This window comes from Pogona vitticeps, chromosome ZW-PAR, assembly GCF_051106095.1.
Source record: "Pogona vitticeps strain Pit_001003342236 chromosome ZW-PAR, PviZW2.1, whole genome shotgun sequence".
Lineage (NCBI taxonomy): Eukaryota > Metazoa > Chordata > Lepidosauria > Squamata > Agamidae > Pogona > Pogona vitticeps.
In genome coordinates this window covers 7,661,074-7,680,079 of record NC_135800.1, presented here as the reverse complement: position 1 = coordinate 7,680,079, position 19,006 = coordinate 7,661,074, and the positions used below count along the sequence as shown (strand labels likewise).

At 47.7% G+C, this 19,006-nt stretch overlaps 1 protein-coding gene and 1 non-coding gene across 2 annotated transcripts; one reads left to right on the top strand and one right to left on the bottom strand.

The window, feature by feature from the left end:
* Positions 1 to 47: 47 nt before the first annotated feature.
* On the bottom strand, positions 48 to 18,263 carry SLC27A4 (solute carrier family 27 member 4). Its single transcript, XM_072984530.2, has 14 exons — positions 17,859 to 18,263; positions 11,992 to 12,117; positions 11,737 to 11,903; positions 8,739 to 9,133; positions 7,794 to 7,952; positions 6,706 to 6,775; positions 6,364 to 6,455; positions 5,380 to 5,489; positions 4,795 to 5,004; positions 4,402 to 4,528; positions 3,993 to 4,130; positions 3,390 to 3,554; positions 2,536 to 2,682; positions 48 to 1,593 (listed from the first exon to the last, which is right to left on the bottom strand). Exons 3-14 carry the CDS (start codon positions 11,898 to 11,900, stop codon positions 1,436 to 1,438), a joined length of 1,935 nt encoding a protein of 644 aa, XP_072840631.2. The 5' UTR covers positions 11,901 to 11,903; positions 11,992 to 12,117; positions 17,859 to 18,263; the 3' UTR covers positions 48 to 1,435.
* A 639-nt stretch (positions 18,264 to 18,902) lies between these two features.
* On the top strand, positions 18,903 to 18,996 carry TRNAR-UCU (transfer RNA arginine (anticodon UCU)). Its single transcript has 2 exons — positions 18,903 to 18,939; positions 18,961 to 18,996. It is a non-coding gene; the product is annotated as a tRNA-Arg (tRNA).
* Positions 18,997 to 19,006: the final 10 nt, after the last annotated feature.

Sequence of the window (19,006 nt, the reverse complement as noted above, 5' to 3'; positions counted from 1 at the left end):
CTATGGTAAAGCACTCCTATGCACGCGTCATGTGCCTGCCCCCTAGAGGGCCTAGCTATAGAGTGCACCCACATTTGTGTTGTGCTGTGCTTTCTGAGACTGCAGGAATGCCAAACGAGGGACATGCCCTGAACATTTGCTGCTGGTTACTTAAGAGCTGAGTTGCCACGATGCATGCACAGATCCTCCCTCTCCTGGAAAAAAAAGCAAGGAGGCGTAAGCACCAGGTAAGAACCTTTGGAAGGCAACGTGGTACCCACCGGGACACAACCGGGGATTGCCCTTATTAAGAAACTGGCCGTCTGATCAGTTTCTTAATAAGGGCAATCTGATCTGATCTTTTTTTTGAAAAAAGATTTATCCCTCTCATCCTCTCTGAAAGGACATGAAGGCAGACGCATTTCTACAAGATACAAAATACAGCGCTGTCAGAGGGATGAACGTACAGAACGAAGAAACTCAGGCCATCTCGTGGCGGAGAACGAAAAGCAACGTTTGCAGCCGATTCTCTTCTCCTCCGTTTTTTGGAAAAAAAAATGTAATAAATTACAACAACAAGAAAAACCTCACATACAAACACAAATAAATGTCCTGTTAATGCAAGTAGAAAAGAATGGTTTCCCTGGAAAAAAAAGCTGTGTCACGGCAGAGAGAGAGAGATGTTCCCCCTCCCCACTGCCCAGCATTGCCGTCGTCCCTCTTTGCACGCTTTGCACGTTTCAGGGATGTCGTTTTTAGCAGCCATAAAGAAAGAGACAATCTCTCCTGATTAAAGAAGAAAGGGGGAATGAAAAAAATTACATTTTTTCTGTCGTCCTTGCTTTCTGTTTTTCCCCCGCCCGAGGATGGACATTGGAAGCCAGTTGGTTAAATGGAACTCAAGACAACCAGGTGGGGGACGCGACTGCCCCCCCAGATGGGACAGAAAGCACCACGGCGCCCCCTAAAGGCGTGAGGACGCAGTGCAGCCCTTGCCGGTCTTTGCAGGTTTTTGGCAGTGGGCAAGAGGTGGAAAAAGGAAAAGTAAGCCAAAATAAGGAGCCGGTGTGTGTGTGTGCAAAAAGAAAAAAAAAGTCCAGCTTTGAATTTTGTAGAACACCTGCCCTTGTTGAACCCGGCTGGGGTGGAATCAAGAGGCATGGCCCTCTTTTCCGTAAAGCAGAATATAAAGCCAACATCTTTCTATGCTTTGGTATGAAGACATCTCCCTCACCTGCCAATGCCCCCCCAAACACTGAAAAAAAAACACCCACCTACGTCTGTCCTCTGTAAACTTGATAAAATTAAAGCAAACAACCCAAAAACAAAAAAGCATCCACCCCACCCGAACCAACGGTCCCTTTTCGGTCCACCTCCAAGCGTCGCCGGCTTCTTCCCAATTTCCTATTGCCAACCCTAAGATGGAGGCCGCCAAGGCCTCGGAGATGGTCTTCTTCTACAGTTTGGCCTGGCCCGACTGGATCTTCTGGAAGATCTCCTTGGTGAGCGGCAAATACCGGCCCTGCTGGGGCTCCAGGAAATACATCGGGTCCTTCACCACGTTGGGGTCGTATCCTTCCTTCCGGAGGTCCCCTTTCTGGAATTTGAAGGTGCCTGCGATGGAGGGTGGGAGGGGAGACAGAAGTGAAGAAAAGCAAGCAGCCGCAAGCGACTTCATCCCACGATTTCTTCCCTAGGGCTTTATTCTCCGAGGGAAAAGAAAACAACTCAAGGAGGACATCTTTGTTTTTGCAGCCATTAAATGATCGGTCGTTCAGTTGGCAGCACCAGTTGACATCCTGCCTGTCCAGTCTTGTCTGTTTCTGAAAAAAGCAGGGGGTCTGCCCCAGGAAGGGGCAAAATTAAGGAGGAAAACGAGGGCCGACGAGGCCAAAATATGTGTTGTTCTGCATAGCTTAGGGCAGTGTTCCCCAACCTTGGGCCTCCAGATGTTCTTGGACTTCAATTCCCAGAAATCCTGGCCAGCAGAGGTGGTGGTGAAGGCTTCTGGGAGTTGTAGTTCAAGAACATCCGGAGGCCCAAGGTTGGAGACCACTGGCTTAGGGGACAGGCAAACGGCCTGCAGATTTTTTTTGGCAGGGAACTTACTGCTTTGGCTCAGGCGACACAAGGGGTTGGGGACAGCCTCACAAAGCATCTCCTGAAACATCATCCTTCCCCCCCCCCAAGGAACTCGGCCTCGGGTGAAGAGAAGAAAAGCCATCCATTTCTTCCTGATCCTGAATAACTTCATCTGGCTTTAGGTTGGATGTTGGGGGGGGGGGTAAGGCCCCAGGCAGCAAAATGCCGTGGGTCACCCCTATGTCAAGCCTCTTGAGGAACAGCCCAGTCGGAAAGGGAGGGAATTTCATGAGATACCCACCACCCTCCAAACGACAGCCTACAAATTTATCACAGGAAGAAGAAAAGTCCTCGTTTTTCTGCCTACTGCGTCATGGCGACGCGGCCTGGCAGAAGCGCTACAAAGAAATCCCATTCGCCAGTCTATAGGGCAGGTTTCGAAGAGGGCTGGGAATGAATTCCCAAGAGACTCACTGGTCGTGCTGACTTGTGACAGCAGCCGCAAGAAAATGGGACGGGCGTACGCAGGCAGCGCCTTCTTCATGTTCTCCGTAAAGGCCTCCAGGTCGCAGGAACGGTGGGGGTCAACGATCGCGGCCATGCCCGCCTTCCCTTCTGTCCCTGAAACACACAAACACCCACAGATCCTGGGTTTTTTGCCTCCCTCCCCTGTCCTAGAGAAGGTGTGACTGCGCAACCCCCCTGCGGCGATAAAAACAAAACCCATAGTCCACACACAGGTCGGCAACCATTTTCATTAAGATCCACATAAAGCCCACCACTAAGCAAGCTTCTCGTCCAGAATTCTCCAGCAGGCTGGATGCTTTTCCAAACAGATGAGGGACCAGGGGGCCTAAGAAATCCAAAACTCAGCAAATGGGTTTTCATTTATTTTGCCCAGAATCCTATTGCGTAGTTACGCCGATGTATAAACTGTAGGAGTCAGCTGAGCTGCTCTTTCTGTGCTTTCGTGCACACCCGCTTGTCTGGCGGGTGCACCAACCAAAGGACGCCAGTGTTTGTTCAGAAAAGAAACGACACCACTGAACGCTGGCGGAAAGAAGCAGCAGGATTCCGGCCCTCAAGGTCAGGTGGAGCCCCTTTGACTGATCCAAGATCACCAAGAGGGGATCCGGGCCAAACCCACCTCTCCCGAGCCCTTCGTCCCACCCTCCAAGCACACTATCTCAGTGGCTTTACTCCCCAGGTTCTTTGACACAATTTCCTCAATCGCAACGATCTGCTGTTATGGGATGGGTTAGAAATATCTTAATTCAATAGAGAAAGAAAGGAAAGCCACAACGCTGGGTGGCTTCAGCTGCAGATACCTGGGACGTCCACACCGTAGACAATGACGTCAGTCATGTTCAGGATCCGACTGAGCGTCCCCTCTACTTCCGTTGTGGAAACGTTCTCACCCTTCCAGCGAAACGTATCTCCTGTGCGGTCCCGGAAGTAAAGGTAGCCCAGTTCGTCCATCACGAGGACGTCCCCTGAGGAAGAGGAGAGAGAATCGCCCCCTCCGTCATTCGAGAGGAACAAAACAGAATCAAAGAAGCCATGAAATCCATGGGCAAAAATCCCAAACCAGGGTGGACAAAATCAGGAGTGGGCACCACTAAAATGTCATTAAGTGTGCAAGCTTTCGAGACACACCGGACTTTTCACCAGATTGGGTCCTGTGGTGCATTTGGGAGCTGAGGGGCGAAAGGAAAAGACCGCAATCCTTCAAGCTTGCCGTCGCTGTCCTGGAGGGGGGGGACAGAATTGAATCCGAGTTGCGTCACTAGTGTGACTTACATCTCCGATCCCTTCTGGGGCTAAAATCAATCCCCAGAAATGTACACATCTGTGAAATAAATTTGGCACTCCCTCCTGATCCAGAACCTTATCATTCTTGGCAATGAGAATGGCCACTTAAAAGAAAAAACCTGTGAGGTAGGCAGAGTCGCCGTGGGTGAAGATGTCGCGGGCGATCTTCTTAGCGTTAGCGTCGTGGTTCAAGTAGCCATCAAAACGTTGCATGGGGTCATTTTGCTTGATGCGTCCGACCAGCTGACCTGGCTCTCCTGCAAATGAATGAATGAATGAATGAATGAATGAATGAATGAATGAATGAATGAATGAATGAATGAATGAATGAATGAATGAATGATCCGATGGACGGATGGATGGATGGATGGATGAATAGATGGAAGGACAGAAGGAAGGAACTACGGCTATGGAGCAAGAAAGGAAGACATCTGTCCAGAGTTCTCTGGCCAGATTTTCTTCCTCCACATCAAGCTGGGGGTCATCTCATCACTGTCCATCCCCAGGAGGTCCACCCTCCCACCTCACCTGGTTTACACAGGATGCAGAGGCCGTCCGGTCCCCGGACTAGCTCCATGGTGTCCTCGTTGACTCGGACGAGCTTGACCGGATGAACGTTGGGAAAGATCCTGCTATTGAAACCACAAGCCCCAAACTGCAGGGAAGTGAAACGGAGGGAATCAGACTTATTTCATTTTATTCTGATAGCCTGTCTTTCTTCCAGCCCTCGGAACCCAGGGCGCTCTACAATTTCAGGAGGTGGAACAACGTTTCTCGTGTCATGGAGGCCTTTTCAGGGAGGCCGATCCTCTTGAGATGAGCCAAAAACAGGAGGAAAAGGTGATCCTATTTCACAAGGCACACCGTAAAGACACCCCCTTCCCTTCCTGAATGCCAGGAAGAAGGCGCGCAGCCACCCACCTTGTTGTCAAAGTTGCCGACGCTACAGTTGCATTCCGTGGCCCCGTAAAACTCGGCGATCTGTGAGATCCCAAAGCGTTCCATGAACTCCTTCCAAATGGAGACCCTCAGGCCGTTCCCCAAGGCCACCCGCACACGATGCTTCCGCTCCAACTCGTGGTGCGGCTGGTTCAAGAGGTATCGGCAAATCTCTCCGATATACTGAACCACCTGGAAAAAAGGTGGAGAAATCGTTGTCACGGATGGAAAAGGACAGAGCCGGGAAATTCTTCATTCATCTTCATTTGCTACACCTATTTGTTTGATCCACTTTTTTTTTCAGCCTAGAAAAAAATAGAAATAAGGCCAACATCCCACGATTCTTTCAAAATCAGCTTTTCTGAAATGATGCGGAACATGGTAGGTAGCAGTAAGTGTTAGACGTTATAAGAAAAAAATTCCTAGCAGTTGAACAACAAGAAAAGAACAGCGATATATCTCTCAGTACCCCAAAAAACCAATGTCCTACAGGAAATATTGTTCCTTGTAACCCATCACTTCCCAGTCCTGGCCTGGCTATTTTCACTACATCTCACCCCGCCTCACCGTACAGTTGTATTTCACACAGTCTTCCCAGAACTGAGAGGCTGAGAACTTTCTCCGGATCACCACCGTCATTCCGTAAAGGAGGCATTGGCCCATTCCAACTACGGTACCTGGAAGCAAAGACGAAGAGGGGAAAAATCAATGATCGCAGAAGAAGGCCGAGATGAACACAATATGGAACTTGGAAATAACGCGTGAGATTGAACACGTTGACACTAACAGCGTTACTTGCACGACAAATGGGAGGAACGCATCTCCTCACTTTAAAAAACCCAATCATATTATATTTACATTAGTTACATTAGAAGCATCGCCCCTTATTGTTGGGTTGTTCTCCCATTTTAACGTATTAATATTAACGTATCAATATTAACATGTTGATTTAATACAGCATGTCCCAGTTCTGAGTCGACACATGTGAAATATGGGACTCTTTTTGAGAGCCACAAATGTGGAATCAAACTGTTTCTTAGTAATTTGTGGCAAGCTCATAAACACGTCAATGAAGCTGGACAGAAGACAAAATGTCCAGATTGACATGGAAAGAACCAGAAGTTCTCTGGTAACTCTCGAGGAACCACAGGTGTATCATTTTAAAACTAACTGACTACAAAAGTTATATTCCATAATGTGTAAAATATACCCTATTTTTCGCACCATAAGACGCACTTTTTTCCCACAAAACAGGGGGTGGAAAGTCTGTGCGTCTTATGGAGAGAAGAAAACAGATTATATTTTCCTGTTTTCTTCTCCTAAAAAATTGGTGCGTCTTATGGAAAGGTGCGTCTTAGGTACCAAAATGGACTAAGCTATCAGAGATGTTCCACGATCAAGATGAATTTTACAGCGATGTTACTGCAAAATCGTTAAGGAAATTAAATATATTTTCCTTCCATTTTGACTCCCACATTTTAGAGCCTTCCTGGGAAACGGATGAGTGAAAACGAGGTAAACGTTTCCAGAAAAATGGCACACTTGAGTCACCTGCCGAGTGGTACAGTGGGAGGCAGTCATAAACCACGTCGTCAGGCTTCAGACGGAAGCCGTAATAGACCAGGGATGCCATACGGAAATACCTGGGGCAGAAGACAAAGGACACAGAACTGAGGATTAGCCAAAGCAAGACACAGGGAGTTTGAAGGCGCAACATCTCACAGGGCATGCATGAGACTTTTCTTTCTTTTATAAATTTCCACCGAGTGACTGGATCCCTTTGTGAATGGAATCAATCGTACATGGATCCCCACAAATTCCTTCGTTTGTACAAACAGCTGAGGATACCCATCCCTTCCTCTTTCCATGCAGATCCGGCACCTTCTTACTAACCTGCTGTGCACGATGATCGCAGCCTTCGGTAACCCCGTGGTGCCAGAAGTGTAAATATAAAACAATTTATCTGGAAGATCAAGAGGGAGAAAAAGACAGGTAGAAATTCAGTCAATTTATGGATGCATCTCATTTCTTCCCTTAGTCTCATTTCAACATCAGGACCATTCAGAGCACACAACGGTCACAACAAACATTACAGTATTTACTTCTAATATTTATACCCTGCTTTTCTCCTCAAAAGTACCCATTCATTAATCCAACATTCAACGGTTGCTTGTGTTTACCATTTCTCAGACTGTTATTGGTTTGTTCTTTTTAAACATTTTGATTCTTAAGTGTTTTTTGCTTTAAATGTTGTCTTTTAATTATGTAAGCTGCCTTTTTATACTCGTTGTTTATTGGCTTTAAATATTGTCTTTCAATAATGTAAGCCTTCTTGGTTCTTTTTTAAGGAGAAAGGTGTGGGGGAAATAGGAGGGAGAGATGGATGGATGGATGGATGGATGGATGGATGGATGGATGGATGGATGGATGGATGGATGGATGGATGGATGGATGGATGGATGGATGGATGGATGGATGGATGGATGGATGGATGGATGGATGGATGGGGAAGAGAGAGAGAGAGAGAGAGAGAGAGAGAGAGAGAAAGAAAGAAAGAAAGAAAGAAAGAAAGAAAGAAAGAAAGAAAGAAAGAAAGAAAGAAAGAAAGAAAGAAAGAAAGAAAGAATCATGTGAAAAAATTACCCTCTTAAAATAATCCAGAGCAAGAAGTATTTCTATGCTAACAATGTTATGGTATTTCTGTTCTGTAATTAGTCAAGATTGTTATGAATTGCAGAACAGATACTCCTTTTGATCCCATCAGGCCACTGATAATTAACAGCGATTTGCATGGGCACTCAGACCAGTAAGAACTGCCAACTGCTTGTTAATTTTTTCCAGAGTTGCACATCCAGCGGCTGCTACAAGGCACACTAGCTCTTCTGCAACATGCGTGTGCACTTTGGGGTCATACAAGGACATGCTGTAAGGTCTCTGCCCGAAGGAGGGAGGCCCCCTCTCTGCTCTTCTTCTGTGCCTACCCTGGAATCCCTTGTCTGGTGCATCAGGTGAGTGGGAAGGCGCCTTTTCAATCAAGGGATCCAGATGTTCAGAACCTGCTGGGAAGCTGTCTGCTTTCCACTCCCCAAAGCAGAAGAAACGGAGGCCTTTGACAAGTGAAGATTCAACTTCCCGCAAGGCTAGGAAAGAAGAGAAGAAATCGGCAGTGTAAACACTGGAGCGAACAGTTTGGTCTGGGTTCAATTTCTTGGGCGTTTAGTGCATCACCCTACAGTGGATGGGTCTGCTGCTCCCATTCGAACACCGATCCCCATCTGAATACTGTGGTGCCTCGCTAGACGATGATAATCTGTTCCACTGAAATCGTTGTTTAGCGAAATCCTTGTCTAGTGAAAAGAAAATCGTCGTCTAGCGAAAATCAGTTTGCGAAGCAGGGACCAAACATTGACCAGCGAAATTCCCCCATAGGAATAACTGTTTTGCAAATCGCTATAGCGATCGCAAAAAGTCAATGTCTAGCGAAAAAACTGTCATGCAGGGTAATTGTCTAGTGAGGCACCACTGTATTCATTGTTTAGGGCTACCCAGCAAAACAAATCTCTCCATCGAGCGCACCCTCCTAACCACCGATGGATCTCCCGCCCTCCAAAGCCGACAGCACCCTTCTTACTCACCCTAGTCCAAAAATGTAACTTTCCCTGTCTCTGATTTTACATTGCCATGGTTGTTTGAGGGGCGCGTGACCTCACCATCCCTTGATTATTCCTCTTGGTGATTCTCAACCCGTGAGCTCTGCTCTGCCTGGGCAGGGGGAGCAGTTCGGTCAAAAAAGATACAAGCAACCCATCCAGTGCTTCTGATTCTTGCAAAGAAACAAAGCTGAGACGAGTACAAGGGAGCGGAGTTTGCATTCTTTGTGCAAAAACTGGTCTTTCTTCTGGACGGGATCTCTCTCTCTCTCTCACCTTCGGCCAGTTCGCTGCCAAACACCACCGCCTTCGCTTGGGAGATGCCGATGCAGTACTGCAGAGACTCCTGCCGCACGTTGGAGTTCAGAAGGGCCGCCTCCACCCCGATCTTGGCCATGCCGAGCCAGAGCCCCACGTACTGGTTGCGGGACTCCATGAAGACGGCGATCACGTCCCCGGAGCGGAAACCTTGCTCATACAGGGCGTGGGCCACCTTGTTGGAGTAATCGTCCAACTGCCGGAAGGTCCAGGTCTCCCCCGTTCCCTGGAAAATGAGGGCCACCTTCTCCGGGTGTTTGCTTACTGTCTGCTGAAACACCCGTGGGATGGTGTATCTCTGTTTGGTGTACCACCAGATCCTGAAACGGGTCCACAGGACAGCCTGACCAGCCCTAGGAAGCAGAACGAAGCACAGGTGAGGTTTCCGTGCGAAAACAGAACTGGTCAGCACAACAGGATGTGACGGATGGACAATGTTTTCCCCCACACACTTTTTCTCATGGGAAAAAAATCCACACAGACAGAGCACAGCCTTTCCCCATTGCAACATCCTCAGACGGATTAAAATCAAGCACCCTGATTTCCTCATCAGGCATGTAATCAGGGGCGTGGGGTGTGTGTGTGGGTGGGTGTGATCACTCCTCCTCCAAACATACACACACCTCTTTCAAAGAACCAGTTCTACTTGTGTAGAGGGAACTTCTCGGCAAAAAAAAAAAAAGGCACGTTGCCAATTAAAACCTAATTGCTCTCCAGCAAATCTGTGGCCGGCCGATTTCTCCACCCCATCTGAAGTCTAAAAGACAGACACGCGAGGGCTTCAGAAAAAAACTCCCATCCTTTGCTTTAGAAGGAATAAAGGGACGGCCATCGTTCCATTCCTAGGACAAAGAACCCCTTTCCATGTTGTCAGAAATGAGAAAAGTTCCTTTTTAAAAAAATGTTCCTTCTTTTATTTGATTTTTGGACTACAAATTCTAGAATTAAAAGCCTTGTGCCTACTAGCTCAGGAAGTCAGGGGCGAGACCCGGAGTCTTTTCCCCCCAAAGTGTGACACATTTTCTACCACTCAGCTAAGATCCCCTCCCATAAGTAATATATTCTTTACGCTTCAGGATTTTGCCTTTCACAGTTCAGGGATGGGCAGAATATGTATCCAGACCTAATTTATCTGTGGAAAAATTACAGCAAGTTGGCAAGCCTTTCTGACTCTCAAATGTTCAACCGTAACAAAACAACCCTGGACTTTCACCCTTGACTTAATTCTCCCGTAGCTTTTATCCTGCTGAAATAGTAAACGCTTGGGGTAAACAGAAGAGAAAGCCAGTACTGTGCCGGAAAGTAACTAACTACTGTACTTTTTGGGATCATGCCAGCGTAATGGATTATTCATTATTGCAAATGAATGCAATAAATTAAATTATCTAACTGGTTTCATAAACAATGCTTTCTGGTCAATTTCTAAAGACAGTGCTTGGTGTCATTTGAAGACATTTTGAATTTTTCATGTCTTGTCTGTTGAAAAAAGGTTTTCTTTAAAAAGGCAAGGAAAAAAGACGGAAAAGTAACTAGCAACACAAGTAATGTAATGATTCCTATAAATGGGAATGTGTAGCCTTGAGAAAAGAGGACTGATCCTTAAGTCATGTCCGACTCTTCATGACCCCCTGGACCAGAGCACGCCAGGCCCTCCTGTCTTCCACTGCCTCCCCGAGTTGGGTCAAATGCATGTTGGTCGCTTCGATGACACTGTCCAGCCATCTCATCCTCTGTCGTCCCCTCTTCCTCTTGCCTTCACACTTTCCCAACATCAGGGTCTTTTCCAGGGAGTCTTCTCTTCTCATAAGATGGCCAAAGTATTGGAGCCTCAGCTTCAGGATCTGTCCTTCCAGTGAGCACTCAGGGTTGATTTCCTTCAGAACGGATAGGTTTGCTCTCCTTGCAGTCCAGGGGACTCTCAAGAGCCTCCTCCAGTGCCACAATTCAAAAGCATCAATTCTTTGGCGGTCAGCCTTCCTTATGGTTCAGCTCTCACTTCCATACATCGCTACTGGAAAAACCATAGCTTTGACTATGTGGACCTTTGTCGAGAAAGTGATGTCTCTGCTTTTTAAGATGCTGTCTAGGTTTGTCATCACTTTCCTCCCAAGAAGCAGGTGTCTTTTAATTTCGTGGCTGCTGTCTCCATCTGCAGTGAACATGGAGCCCAAGAAAGTAAAATCTGTCACTGCCTCCATCTCTTCCCCTTCTATTTCCCAGGAGGTGATGGGACCAGTGGCCATGATCTTAGTTTTTTTGATGTTGAGCTTCAGGCCATTTTTTGCACTCTCCTCTTTCACCCTCATTGAGAGGTTCTTTAATTCCTCCTCACTTTCTGCCATCAGAGTGGTCTCATCTGCATATCTGAGGTTGTTGGTATTTCTTCCAGCAATCTTAATTCCAGCTTGGGATTCTTCCAGTCCGGCCCTTCGCGTGATGTATTCTGCATATAAGTTAAATAAGCCGGGGGACCATATACAGCCTTGTCGTACTCCTTTCCCAATTTTGAACCAATCAGTTGTTCCATAACCAGTTCTAACTGTTGCTTCCTGTCCCACATATAAGTTTTTGAGAAGGTAGATAAGGTGTTCAGGCACTCCCATTTCTTTAAGGACTTCCCATAGTTTGTTGTGGTCCACACAGTCAATGGCTTTTGTGTAGTCAGAGGGGAGACTGGATAGCACTTTTCAAATACTTGAAAGGTAGTCCTAAAGAGGAGGGGCAGGATCTGTTCTTAATCATCCCAGAGTGCAGGACACATAGTAATGGGCTCAAGTGGCAGGAGGCCAGATTTAGGTCGAATATCAGGAAAAACTTCTTAACTGTTAGAGCAGTATGACAAAGGAGTATTTTAGTGTTCAAACCTTTACCAAAGAAGGCGCAGTGTTAAAAACCAGCACAATCCCAAGTTTTGGCAACAGCCATGGAAGGGGAAACCTTTTCCACTGTGACTTACATCACATCCCGTTTGATTGTCTTGAAGAAGATACGAAGGAAATTCCAGCCTCCAGACCCCAAGTAGAATATTAAAAGGGCGGGGATCAACTGGATCCAAGGGAGGCCCAGGAAGAACCGGAAGATGACGAAGAGGAGGAGGAGGGCCAACATCTGCATCATCATGGTCTGAAAAAAGACAGGGAGAAAGTTGGGATCAGCAAAATATCCTTTCTGAAGCCACCAGCATGACGTGTATCTCTGAGGCCTGACTTACCACCGGAAAGGCTGGGTCTCAATTCTGATTAATTCGTCTCTCGCCCAGCAGTGCTTTGGGCTTTATGGCCGTCTGTGCCACCGCTTTGCTTTCTCCGGGCAGAGATAAGGCAGCGAGGATCATAACCTGTTGAGCAACGAGATAAGAGCCACTCAAATGGAGAGAAGTCCAAGGTTGTGCGATGATTGCTTGAGCTCTTCCAGCCATTCAGAATTTCTTGCCCGTCTGCACCTGTTAAGAAGGCAGCCCAATATTATCAGATCTAGGCTGATCCTGAATCCTGTCTTGATTTCAACCCTCAGCATTTCCCTGCCCACACGCGTGCTCTGAAGCCGCAGAAACGGTGCCAGCTCAGGTGAGATTCAGGAACAGATAAAACAACAGGCCCAAGGTGCTTAACACTGGTTATTCATTTCCTGAGGGGGGAAAAGTTGGTTAACTGAACTTGCCGGTTGGCTTTTTCTGCTTCGCCAGCCCTCAACTGGATCCTCTCCTTCTTAAATATCAGGCTGCTTGCTTTATAAACAGTGTTTTCCATATTTGGCACCTCATTTTGGCAGCAAATGGAACAAGGTTCAAACGGCAGGGCTGTGCACTCGACGGTGCCTTAGTGTTCATGCACATTCTCCTGTACACACAGCATTCAGAGTGCTCACGCTCATCGGCGAACGGGCATGCTCACTAAGGTACCAACCAGAACACGACAGCGCCCATCGTTTGAGGAGGAGACACAAGTCTCACTTCTAGTGCACATCCATGTCAGCAAACCTACAGGAAATCTAGGACATAATACATTGCACAGCTTGTCATCCCCACCCCTGCAACTGCGTAGGCGTATTTTGAACGGCTGTTAACACCTTGATGCAACATTCATGTTTCCTGCATATCATGTCATACATCCAAAATGGCCGGTTCTTCTCTGCACCTCCACTTCCATGGCTGAGCACAAGGGAGTCTCAACTTCTTTGGCTTCCAACTCATCTCGACACATCGGCCAATGCCCCGGGAGAAGCAGGAAGTTAAGAAGCCAGCAGGAAATACTTGGGAAAGGGAGAGAAGGGGAAACTACAGTGAGCGTATTTATAAATCCTCGCACAACTTGGAAGCTTCCAGGAAACCACCTTGAGATGCCTTCACTGCATCTTCTTAAGACACAAGAAGCGTTGACGGCCGTGCCCCAGAGTGGTCTGAACGAAAGCAGATGTTCCCCAATCTTTTAGATTTAAAATATTAGTTATCCTCTGTCCTTTAACCTCCGGACAGAGACGTCTAAAAGAATATTGGTTCTCAGCTGGCAGGAACGTGTCTTAGGTGGGACAAAGGGCTGCTTGTAACCGTGTTCAATAGAACGACTGTTCCTCTTTGTTTGTGTTGACTCACAACGAGGCTCACACTTTTTTTTGTACCCTTAAAACTTGTTCTGAAGGATAACTAGCATCAACCACAGAAGGCATGCACAAGGGAAAGACGGAAAACCAAAGAAATAAAAATAAAAGCAAAAGGATTTGTGGCACCAACGAATTTGCAACTGGGAACCAGTCTGCTTCCTGCTTTCCCTCCACTCTCCATCTTTTCTTGCCCTGTCCCTCTGCTTCTCCTCCTCCTCCTCCTCCCTCCCATCTCTCCTTGACGGTGAAGCCCCCTTGGCCGACGTCCAACTTTCAGCCAACATCCCCCAATGGATGTAGCTCGTTTCTTCTTTCTCCACTCATTAAACACCGATTTGCTTTGAGGTCCAACCTGCTTCTCTCCCAGTGCTTGGGAGGACCACCCTGTGCAGGTTTACTTCAAAGGGACTAGGCGCATGCCTGGCCCAACTGCCAAACTTTGTGGTGCACATCGTTCTTGGACCGGTCGCCTAAACCACAGGTTCCGATCTGGTGGAAACACACCACTGTTGGCACGGAGCAAGTGTACTCCAGATGGGAGGATTTTATAACAAGGATAAGGAATTCATTTTGCTTTGACTGACCCTTTTCCCTCTGCGATGACCAACTTCCCTAGACCCTACTTCGCATGGGGCAACCGTCTCTAGCATTGTGGTGGATGTAACAAACAACTTCTGTGTGGGAGGACATGCATGTGAAATCGTGAGCAGGCAAGGAGTTTGCCCTCTTTGTGAGAGGGCCAGTTGTGCAACTGGCCACACAACCGTCACGAAATCAATAACCCATCCAATTGTGCAACATGATTCTGGCCTCAGTTTTTATCCTCGCCTCCCGCTGCTCTTTTTTGACCAACAGATTGCAAGGGATAAATATAATACCAGAAGGCCTGTGGACTTATAAATAGCCTTCTTGGAGAAATCAGGCGTTTTGTTCACATTCTCGTGACATCCAGGTTCTTGGAAAGAGGGGTACAATGTCAGTATAAAGGCAAAAGCCACTTCCTTTGCCACCGTCTTCACTTATCAGCACGAGAGACAGCGCTATTGAGAGACAGCGCTGTATTGGTTAGAGCAGGGTGCCCAAAGGGTGGATTTCCAGATGTTGCTGCCCTGCAGCTGCTCCTAATTCTGGCTAAGGAAGAAGAATCAGGCAAGTTACACATCTGGTAAGCTGCACCCCTAAGTTGGAGCACATGACTGAGGGTCAGGATCTGGGCTCTAACATCTGCTCAGCGATGAAATTCAGTAGGCGATCCTCAGCTTCTCTCCTTTTCTCTCTGCTAGATCTCCCCCTCAAAGGGCTGATGTTCTGAGGATCTTAGAACTGCACAGCTGGAAGGGACCCTATGGATCATCGAATTCAATCCCTGGTCAAGGAAGCCAAGGGGGGAATCAAACTCCTAATCTCTCTGGCTCCGCAGCCAGATGCCGAAACCACCGAGCTATTCAAGTAGGGAGGAGTGGATCCATTTATCCTGCTTTGTGATCCCATGAAGGAAAGGCAGGGATATAAACACAACCAAAAAACAAACAAACACACACATCTCCAAAGTGAAAAACGGGCCCCGTTTAAACAAGGAAATATTCTGTAAACTTCTTGCGTGGTTAAATCACAAATGTAGCGCATCACAGACTTAACTAAAGTACCTTCTGCAGCCTTCAGTAATGGCAACACAGTCATCTACCTGTGTAGCACGCAGCAACATGTTCCTTTAGAGCCGGGCTTGTGACATTTCTGGGATGGCACAACACGCCCATAGGAACGAATGGAAGTATCATCAAGTGGGAGGCTGTGTGGAAGTCAGATTAGGATTTCTCGACCTTCTACAGGGAGGACTGGACCATCCCTAAATCAAAGAGGAATTCAACGCCTAGTGGTTTTGCAACAGAGAAAAACAACAACAAAGCAAAACAAGGCCTTCTTAAAGCTGGCTGCAGCAATTAAGAAAGCCAAGGTTATGGGGCAGTAAAAATAAAGAACATATGAGAACATCACATCCTGCCTGATGTTGAGTTGATCCTCCTAGCCCTGTATTTATCACTATGGACTGGAAGCTGATATCTAGGGCTCCTTTCCAAGCCTTAGCTGGAGAAACTGGGGCTTGAACTTGGGACCTTCTTCATTCAAAGCAGGGTTCTAGTGCTGAATACCAGGAAAAACTTCTGAACTGTTAGAGCAGTTCGACAATGCTCTCGAGAGGTGGTGAGCGCTCCAGCGCTGGAAGCATTCCAGAGAAAATTAGACCACCGTCTTGTCACATATCCTTTGATTTCGATTCCTGCCTTGAGCAGGGGGTTGGACTTGATGGCCTTAGAGGCCCCCTTCCGACTTCATGATTCTAGGATCCCAGTGTCTCTTTCCACATCCTAAGCGGCCCACCCCTGGCGTAAGATGCCAAGCAGGACGTCCCTGCCTCGGATGCCAAACTTGGCCGGTGATGTTGTTTAGAGCAGTGGTCCCCAACTGTGGACCTCCAGATGTTCCTGGACTTCAACTCCCAGAAATCCTGGCCAGCAGAGGTGGTGGCGAAGGCTTCTGGGAGTTGTAGTCCAAGAACATCTGGAGGGCCAAGGTTGGGGACCACTGGTTTAGAGAGTTTGCTCTCTCAGTTAGGCTACGTCCCCTGAATTGATGGCTGAGGTTGACCAACACTTGTGGAAATCCCATTGATGGTAGGAGTCCTACGCTAGCTAGGAATTAGCAGCCGGATCTAGAGGCTCTCATTTGCTCTCTCGCCGAGCGACGGCCCACCGCACGGACGAACAACAAGAAATTTGCCTTCCTGTTTGGTGGGAATTGTGTGGCTTTCCAGGCAAGGCTAAAATCCAGACCCCAGATTTCTTCCCATAAAGCAGACACAGGTGATGTAGCCAAGCCACATCTGGAAGGCTGCCTCCGGCCGGCCTCCCTACTTTTCTGGCTAATTCCAGTTTGCGGGGATGCTGCTGTGGACGAGGGGAAGGGAAAAAAATAAATAAAGCCAAACCGAGAACAAAACAGATTCAATTGTCCTCCCACAAACTCATTTGCTGATTCTCTTATCTCCAGCTCATGGAGAACCCAACCAAGCCAAGCCGCCCACAAACCCTCTGCTGGATTTTTTTTTAAAAAGGGCACATCCTGCTTACCGAGAGGTGATAAGCCCAGGAATGGCATCTGGTGTTTTTTTTTAAATAAAGAAAATTAACTTTTTTTTCTGCCTCCAGAGAGTGGTGGAGGCCAGCCAGGTAGGTGAAAAGCATTTGACCCAGAAGTCAAGACTCGAAATGACCTGTATTTACAAAAAAAAAAAAAAAGCCCCACAGCCTCTTTCTAAATATGACCTGGATAATAGTCTGGTATTTCCTTGAAGCTCACAGCCATTGGGGACAAAAAAAGGTGATTCTGGGCCACTTGGAAAATATGCAGACTCAGCAAGGTGTGTGTGTCGGGGATTCCAGATTTCGGGACCTTTTTTTAAAGCCCCACCCTTCTGCAGAGAAAGAATTTAAGGTTAGGGTACTCGAGGCGACAATAAATAAAGGCTAGACCATTCCCCGTCCTGCTTTCACCATCACTATGAAAGGTGGGAATAAGTCCAGAGGCTGTTTCACCCTTGAAAACCTACAATCACCCTAGCGATGCACCACTGCTTTCAAATTCTGTCACGATGCAGCCTTGGGGAAACCCATACGGCCGGCTGCAGGAGACCTCCTTTAAGAGAAACATCTCGCTAAAGGAGGTGCTTTTTTTCCCCAGGCAAACAGCCTTTCTTAGCAACCTCCAACCAGCATCTTAAGAGCTGGTTTTAGCTCAGAGCTGAGCTTAAAGGGATGGTTCTCTCTGCAAATGTGCAGACTCACTTTGCAACCCAGTCCTATTAGATACCGTGGGGTTTAAACCCGATAAAGCAGGAACAGGCCCACCTTCTCTGGAAAGAAACACATCTCTGGTCTGCAATTTTACCTACACGGATGTCCAGTTTTTCTTTTTTTTTTTTCCTGGAAGGCAGGCCTGTGCGGATGGCTTCGGAAGAGACATAAGAGAGGGATTACAACAGAAAAAAAATAAACCTGGTGGCGGAGACCCAACATACCGAAGGAAGGAAGGAAAGTGGCTAGTTTCTGACTCCCCCCCCAAAAAAAATCCCTTTCGTCCACCCCACATGCAACTCCCTAGATAAAAGGGGGGCTGCTGTCTTTTGATACAACCACCCCCCAAAAAAACTCCATCATTCATCGGCACCTGTGCTGGGTTATGTGCATTGGGGGGGGGGCTCCTTCACTGGATCTAAAACACCACCCAGCTCAAAAGCAAACCTTTTTCTGGGGTTGGATCCAGGGGTCCTCCCTCCCTCCTCTTCGAACAGAAGCCTTCAGCCTGCTTCGGTTCCTTGGCCCTGTCTGTGGCAGATCCTTCTCTCTTTGCAAACACACACATATAATATTATATATACATAGATGCAAAGCAAAAAAAAAAACAAAGCAGAGAGCCACCCACCTCTTGTCTGCCATGCTTTCAATTCTTCTTCTTCTTCCAGCTGCGGAGGGTCCCAACCGCTGCCTTCCTGAGCCCCAGGAGAAGGGATGCTGGTGGTGGGAGAGGGGAGGAAAGCCACGCCAGCCCGGATCCAGTGCAAGCACTGGTCCCAGGAGCTGTCAAACTGGGAGGATCTGTCCTGTCTGCTTCTCTCTTTTTTTCCTTCTCCTGCTGCTGCTGTTGCTTGCAAAGGGCAGAGATCTCTCCTGATCAGCCCCGGCTCCTCCCGGATGGCTGGCTGACTTAGCCCTTCCTCTCTCCGTGGCCTTCCTCCTCCTCCTCCTCCTCTTCCCACCTGCACGATCCTCCTTCCTGCAAAAAAAAAAACAACAACAGAGAGACAGACCCGGCAGCCCAGCGAACCCCAGGGTTTTGCTGCCAGTGGATGAATGCAGATGCAAGCCTGCCGTTCCGCCTTTTGCCCTCCAGGGGGCGCCCCCGCCCTCCCCCGCAAAGCACCCCGGGACATGTAGTCTTTCTCTTTTTTCCCCTTTTTTTGCCCGTCCTCAGCCTTCCACGTGGTTGGGAAAGGAGGGGGGTGTCTTAAAAAAAAAAAAGTCCGACAACTAACTTTTTTTGGGGGGGACTTTCTTCTCCCTTTGGGTTCCAGCCCCAGCCTCGCCCCGCTCTAATGCACCATGCAGCAAATCCGATTGCCAAACTCGGAAATGTGAATTTAAATCCATATATATGTACAATATGCGGCTTTTTCGCTCATGCAATGCAGAGCGACGAGAGTGAGCCGTGCAAAGAAAAGTTGCAAAAGCGAACAGAGAGTTCTTGGGGATTGCATCTATTTTTTTTCCCTTTCTTCCGTCTTTTTTGCAAAAATATGGCGACCTGGATTTCCAGGCGCTGCACAAACGGGGGGAAAAAAGGAGGCGCGGGGTTTTCTAGGCAGGAGAAGGGATTTAAATCATCATCCGAGCAACAAAAAAAAAAGGGGCAACCGGTGGAGCGAGGTCAAGGGAGAGGACAGGAAAAAAGAGCCCATGTCGCCACGACGGCTCTGTGGCGCAATGGATAGCGCATTGGACTTCTAGAGCAAATGACGGGGGAAGTCATTCAAAGGTTGTGGGTTCGAGTCCCACCAGAGTCGCATTTTGGCG